The sequence below is a fragment of the Rutidosis leptorrhynchoides genome, chromosome 4, assembly GCF_046630445.1.
Source record: "Rutidosis leptorrhynchoides isolate AG116_Rl617_1_P2 chromosome 4, CSIRO_AGI_Rlap_v1, whole genome shotgun sequence".
In the NCBI taxonomy this organism is placed as follows: Eukaryota; Viridiplantae; Streptophyta; class Magnoliopsida; order Asterales; family Asteraceae; genus Rutidosis; species Rutidosis leptorrhynchoides.
In genome coordinates this window covers 196,951,875-196,958,952 of record NC_092336.1, presented here as the reverse complement: position 1 = coordinate 196,958,952, position 7,078 = coordinate 196,951,875, and the positions used below count along the sequence as shown (strand labels likewise).

The 7,078-nt window shown below is 28.9% G+C and overlaps 1 protein-coding gene across 1 annotated transcript; it reads right to left on the bottom strand.

The window, feature by feature from the left end:
• Positions 1-6,068: 6,068 nt before the first annotated feature.
• LOC139841326 (uncharacterized mitochondrial protein AtMg00860-like) lies at positions 6,069-7,006 on the bottom strand. Its single transcript, XM_071831549.1, has 2 exons — positions 6,855-7,006; positions 6,069-6,471 (listed from the first exon to the last, which is right to left on the bottom strand). The coding sequence occupies exons 1-2, from the start codon at positions 7,004-7,006 to the stop codon at positions 6,069-6,071; spliced, it is 555 nt and encodes a 184-aa protein (XP_071687650.1).
• Between the last annotated feature and the right edge of the window lie 72 nt (positions 7,007-7,078).

Genomic DNA, 7,078 nt, shown 5'->3' with positions numbered 1-7,078 from the left:
CTATACTCTTCGGCCCAACAGCAATTTCAAAGCCCAAAATGAAAGTCAGCCTAATTAATCATTAAATAACAAGGTTCACGGCCCTTTTTGTGTTTTCTGTCTAATCGTTTAAAAAAAAAAATGCAGCAACCATCTCGTCATCAGGCATCATCATAGTTATCGTTATTTTATATGGAATAGTACCTATTATAATTCTTTTTGAATTATACCCTACCTATTCTAATTGTGGTGGTTCACTCTTCTTTTTAACCGACAACCAAGACCCACTCAATTAGTAAAAGGAAAATCAAAAGGCTTTTCATTGGTTTTAACTTTTGGCCACCAAGTTAATACGTATGGAGTTTTGAATATCAACATAAAGGGAAAAGTTGCATCCACTAACAACATAATCATCATCTTTAATAGTCATCGTTTAAACCGAATCGTTTGAACATTTGTATTATCCTTATTAATTATCATCTACTTGATTGTGTATGTTTGTGTAGTTGCTGAATAGAAACCCATGTAATAGAATTGATAGATTTCAATCTGGTGGCCCAACTCCACACTCAAATCACGGCCCAACTTGGATCAAGAATAAAGTAGGCTCTCGATTAAACAAAGCAGTCCACAACTCCTTTTAAAACATGAATGGTCCAACTTATACGTGGCTGTTTGGATTTCCTCCAGTATATAAAAAAATAATAATACAGGTAAGGAAAGTTGCAGCCATATGTAACTGCCCACTCCCCTTTGTTTTAATATTCAAGCACAATATGTCATGTAGGGTTGGAACTTTATGCCTGTCGGCCACAAAGACAAAGAGGAAAAGAAAATGTGCAATTATTAACCTTATTTTTTTTTAATCCCTTTGGTGGAGTTGATTTGCTGGAAGAAAAAAATACCGCATGTTTTCATCAATCTTCTTGTAGTTTCGCTCAACAGAAAATGAATAAATAATTGGTTTGGTTTATATGATGGTTCTTTGGTGTTCAAATAGAATGAAAATGGGGAAGACTTCTATAATTTATTAAGGAAGAAAATGATCTTACCAAGTTGTGGTGCGAAATGAAGAAACGAAAAATATGAAGAACGAAGACCGACTTGACAGATGATAGATGATGAACGAATCAGATTGGATATAAAATCATCAATTGTTGAATGGTATGTGGTTACAACGATGTGGCAAGGATACAGGTGTGTGTCAGGTAACTACACATTGAGTGTGGTGTATGGTTGTCTATGGTTGTGGTGTTCACGAGGTTATGTAGGGGAGTAGTAGGAACTGGTGGTTGTGGACTTTCGAACTGGTTAGCCCAACAGAAGACGTACATGGTTTTTATGGTGTTTTGAGATGAGTCATAAATAAAATAGAAAGTGTTGTGGTGATAGAATTTTGATCTCGAACATAAAAGATGGTGGTTCTCCGGTGATGTACGAGTGTGGATTTGTTGTATCAATAAGGAACAAGATACGAGAAGTACTTAGGTCCGAATGTTTGAAGAAGTTTGATGGTGCCTCATGATGTTGTATTGGTTTGGTTATTCATAGTGTTTTACGAAGGAGAGGGAGAGAGATTAGAGAGAAAGTGAGTTGTGTTCTTCAATTTACGTTTTGTTTTGTGTCTATTTTGTTGTTTTAAGCTATAATTGTATTAGATGGTATAGTGTCTATCAGATAGTATTCCAGCTAGTCTGACTTAATTGAGCTTGTTTTGTAGTTAAATAAAATCGACCAGAATCAATCGATAGTACAGAAAATGGAATAAAAAATAAAAAGAGAAAAAGATTTGTAACAGATTTTGTAACACTTTTAAAGATAGAAACAAAAATTGATAAAGCATGATAGCGATAAGAAACAACTTTGTACGATTTCCTGCTATATGAATTATATTCCATTAATAATTTAATAATTAAATAATATATTAATAATAATACTAATAATAATAATAATTTTATTAATAATAATAATAACTATTAAATAATAATAATACTGATAATAAATTAATGATAATATTCATGGTAATATTAATATTAATAACAACATTGATAATATGATTAATAATAAAATACTAATATTAACAATAATAGAATTTATCATATTAATAATAATTTTATCATGATAATAAGAATATGAGTAATTATAAAAATGATATTAATAATATTATTAATGATGACCATAACAAATTGTATTATTTTTATTATAACAGTACTGATAACTTTAATAATAATGATGATGATAATGATATTATTAATGATACTAATAATAATACTAATTACAATAATATTAGTAATAATAATATAATAATTTATTCATTTTCATAATAATATTAATAATACTAATATAGATGTTAATATTGAAGGTAATAATAATAATATTACTATAACTATTATAGTTTACATATTATTCAATTTATTATATTAGATATTAACATTGCAGGTTATTAATTATATGATATATAATAATAATAGTAATAATTCTTAGTGATAATCTTTATTAATAATTATTCTTAATTCAATTGATTAAATTTTATTATTTCTAATTATTATATTTATTTATATTTATATATGTATACACCTTTACATATTTATTTACAAATAATTGTTCGAGAATCGTCGGGAACGGTCAAGGTCAAATGTATTCATAAAAAATAGTTCAAAAATTCCAAGACACAACATTACAGACTCTGCTCATCGTGTCGAGATTATATAAAGATTAAGTTTAAATTTGGTCGGAAATTCCCGGGTCATCACAATTAGTAGGAGTATTAAGATTAGTAATATTTATACATAAAATACTATGACGAGGTCATGAGTGGGTTATTTTTAAAACTGGTTTTCGAGTAGGATAGGGCTAAGGGAATTATAGGTTATAGCTATGGAGGTGATGGGTATGGTTCATGGGTATGCTCGTAAGGTCAATCTAGTGTTTATCATCTCCGTTGCGTCTACGTACCTTTCCTGCAATATTGAATCTCAATATTGATACGTGAGTACTCATAATTTAATTTTTACATACTAATAGTGTATCCCTGACTAGTGCTCGAGAATATAGGATTATGCATGCTTGTACTTTTGATATTGCCTTTAGTTAGGTTATGTTGAATCCTGAATTAGTTACATATACGGTTGAGATAAGATATAAGATATGCATGTCGTTGGAAAACTAGCGAAAAATTAAGAACTTTTCATTTAGATATCGAATGGTTTCGATGAACGGGTTAGAAGTTTTAATCAATTGAAGTTTTGTATTATTAATAAAAATGATTATTATTATCGTCGTTATTATCGTTGTTATAGTTTTTATCTAATCATTATTATTATTATTATTATTATTAATATTATTATTATTATTATTATTATTATTATTATTATTATTATTATTATTATTATTATTATCAATAAGTAGTATTATCATTAAAAATTGTTATTTTTATTATTATCGTTATTATAGTTAAAGTTATAATTAATATTATCATTAATATTATTATAATATTTATTATCATTAGTATTATTATAATTAAAAACTATTATTAGTAACACCTAATTAATATGATTACTATTATTATCATTAACATTAACGCGATATAAAAGACGATTAAAAGCTATTAAATGAATCGATTAGGGATTAATGAGTATGGGTATCCTGATGAAAATTAAAATATTGTAAGATATTGATTTAGATAAAATTATCATTCTTATTATTTTTATTAATAATATTATTATTAAAAGTATCGTTGGTATTAAAACTATCATTTTAACAAAAATTATTATTTTAAATGAAATGTCATTGTTATTATAAAATATCATTATTATTATCATTTTAAATAAAATTATTATTTTAAAGTTAATATTAAAAAGTATCGTAAATATTAAAGTTATTATAATTAGAATTATCATTTTATCATAATATCATTTTTTTAGTGAATATAAATATTGATATTTTTATTAATAGAATAATAATTATTATTATTACAAAATAATACAACTTTTACTTATTATTATTATCAATGTTTTTTTATCAAATAAATATGTAATACAAATAATATATTTACCTTAATAAAACCTATCATAATATTTTTTATAATATTAATGAACTTTTTATATAAAGTTTTACGTATTTATTAATAAATGAATAATATTATTTACTCTAATAAATCTTTTAAAAATATTTAAAAATATAAAACATTGATATTTAAACTATATAATAATCATGTATAAATTTTGGGAATCATTTTAAGTCAAATTGACTTTTGTTGACTTTTGCATATTAGTCTCGAGCATTAGGATTGTAGTACACTATTACTTGACCTAAATTGATAGACAAATATTGACCAACATATATATATATATATATATATATATATATATATATATGTATATGTATATATATATATATGTATATGTATATATATATATATATATATGTATATATATATATATATATATATGTATATGTATATATATATGTATATATATATATATATGTATATATATATATGTATATATATATATATGTATATATATATATATATATATATATATATATAATTAATTTAGGTTCGTGAATCCGAGGCCAATCTTGCACTTGTTCAATGACGTTATATGTATTTTTACTACGAAATACAGTATGGTGAGTTTCATTACTCCTTTTTTAAATGCTTTTGCAATATATATTTTTGGGACTGAGAATACATGCGCTATTTTTATAAATATTTTACGAAATAGATACAAGTAATTGAAACTACATTATATGGGTGAATGATCGAAGCCGAATATGCCCCTTTTGCTTGGTAGCTTAAGAATTAGTAAACCGATCTACTAATTGACGCGAATCCTAAAGAAAGATCTATTGGGCCGAACGAACCCCATCCAAAATACCAGATGCTTTAGTACTTCGAATTCGTTTTTATCATGTCCGAAGGATTTCCCGGAATGATAGGGGATATTCTTATATGAATCTTGTTAATGTCGGTTACCAGGTGTTCACCATATGAATGATTTTTGTCTCTATGCATGGGACGTATATTTATGAGAACTGAAAATGAAATTCTTGTGGTCTATTAAATTAATGGAAATGAATGATTATGTTAAACTAATGAACTCACCAACCTTTTGGTTGACACTTGAAAGCCTGTTTATTCTCAGGTATGAAAGAAATCTTCCGCTGTGCATTTGCTCATTTTAGAGATATTACTTGGAGTCATTCATGACATATTTCAAAATACGTTGCATTCTTGTCATTGAGTTCATCAAGATTATTACTAAGTCAATTATAGTTGGATATATTATGAAATGGTATGCATGCCGTCAACTTTCGATGTAATGAAAGTTTGTCTTTTAAAAAAAGAATGCAATATTTGTAAAATGTATCATATAGAGGTCAAGTACCTCGCGATGTAATCAAATGTAATGTATTCGTCCAGATGGATTAGGACGGGTTGTCTCAGTAATGACCTGTAAGGTTTCAGATGTTCAGCTTTTACTTGGGCGCATATATGACACTTTTCCACGTAACGCGCGGTATCTTTCTTCATTGTTGGCCACCAATATAAAGGTTTCAAGTCATGATACACCTTCGTACTTCCAGGATGGATAGACAATCTTGATTTGTGCGCTTCATTCAAGATTAAATCCCTCAATCCTCCTAGCAAAGGAACCCAAATTCTCTTACTAAAAGTCTTTAATCCATGGGAATCGTCAATTAAATCCACTTTTCGCTTCAATAATATCTCAGATTTCAAATGTTCATCATTCAAGGCTTCTAATTGTGTTATCTTTAATCGATCAATTAAGTCTGAAACAATCTTAATTCACATGAATTTCATATTGTCGATGGATTTCTTTCGACTCAAAGCATCTGCAACAACATTTACCATTCCTTGATGATAACAAATCTCACAATCATAATCTTTAATTAATTCTTGCCATCGTCTCTGACGCATGTTTAACTCTTTCTGTTAAAAGATATGCTGAAGACTCTTATGGTGGGTACAAATCACTCAATGAGTGTCGTAAAGGTAATGTCTCCAGAATTTTTTTACAAATACAACTGCAGCCAACTCTAGATCATGTGTCGGATAATTTATCTCATGAGTTTTCAACTGTCTTGAGGCATAGGCAATAACTTTCTCTCACTGCATTAACACACAACCCAATCCGGCTAAATGACGCATCACAATACACAATAAAATCTTCTGTACCCTCAAGTAACGCTAAAACTGGAGCTTGACAAAACAACCGTTTCAATGTCTGGAAGGCATTTTCTTGTTCATCGCTCCATCGAAAAGTTACATCTTTCCGGGTTAACTTGGTCAATGGACCCGCTATCTTTGAGAAATCTTTAATAAACCTTCGGTAGTAACCGGCTAAACCCAGAAGACTCTTAATCTCTGTCAGAGTCTTCGGTGAATTCCAATTCATTATCGCTTCTATTTTAGATGGATCGACTTTGATACCTCTTGGCAGATAACGTGACCCAAAAACTGCACTTCTATTAACCAGAACTCACATTTAGAAAATTTGGCGTACAAACTTTCTCGTTTCAATAGTTCTAACACTTGCCTCGGATGTGTAGCGTGCTCGGCTTCTATTTTTGAATAAATTAAAATATCATCGATAAATACTATCACGAATTTGTCGAGAAACTGTCGGCACACCCGATTCATTAAATCAATGAATATTTCTGGCGCATTTGTCAACCCAAATGGAATAACGAAAAACTCGTAATGACCGTATCTTGTACGAAAAGCTGTCTTTGGAATATCCTCCTCGGCTACTCGAACCTGGTGATAACCTGATCGTAGATCAATTTTAGAGAAGTACGATGCCCCTTGTAGCTGATCAAACAGATCATCAATTCTTGGCAACGGGTACTTGTTCTTCACTGTTCTTTTATTTAGTTCTCGGTAAGCAATGCACATATGGAGAGTTCCGTCTTTCTTCTTCATGAAAAACACTAGAGCACCCCATGGCGAAGAACTTGGTCGAATAAACCCACGATCTAGCAACTCCTGAATTTGTGACATCATATCACGAATCTCGAACGGTGCTAATCGATACAGAGCTTTTGCCACTGGTGTGTAGAACCCGGCAATAAT

Coding starts and splice junctions, on each gene's coding strand:
- LOC139841326 (XM_071831549.1), bottom strand. CDS start 7,006: ATGTCACAAATTCAGGAGTTGCTAGATCGTGGGTTTATTCGACCAAGT. Junction 6,472..6,854: donor AAAAGAACAGTGAAGAACAA/GTACCCGTTGCC, acceptor TCTGGTTAATAG/AAGTGCAGTTTTTGGGTCAC.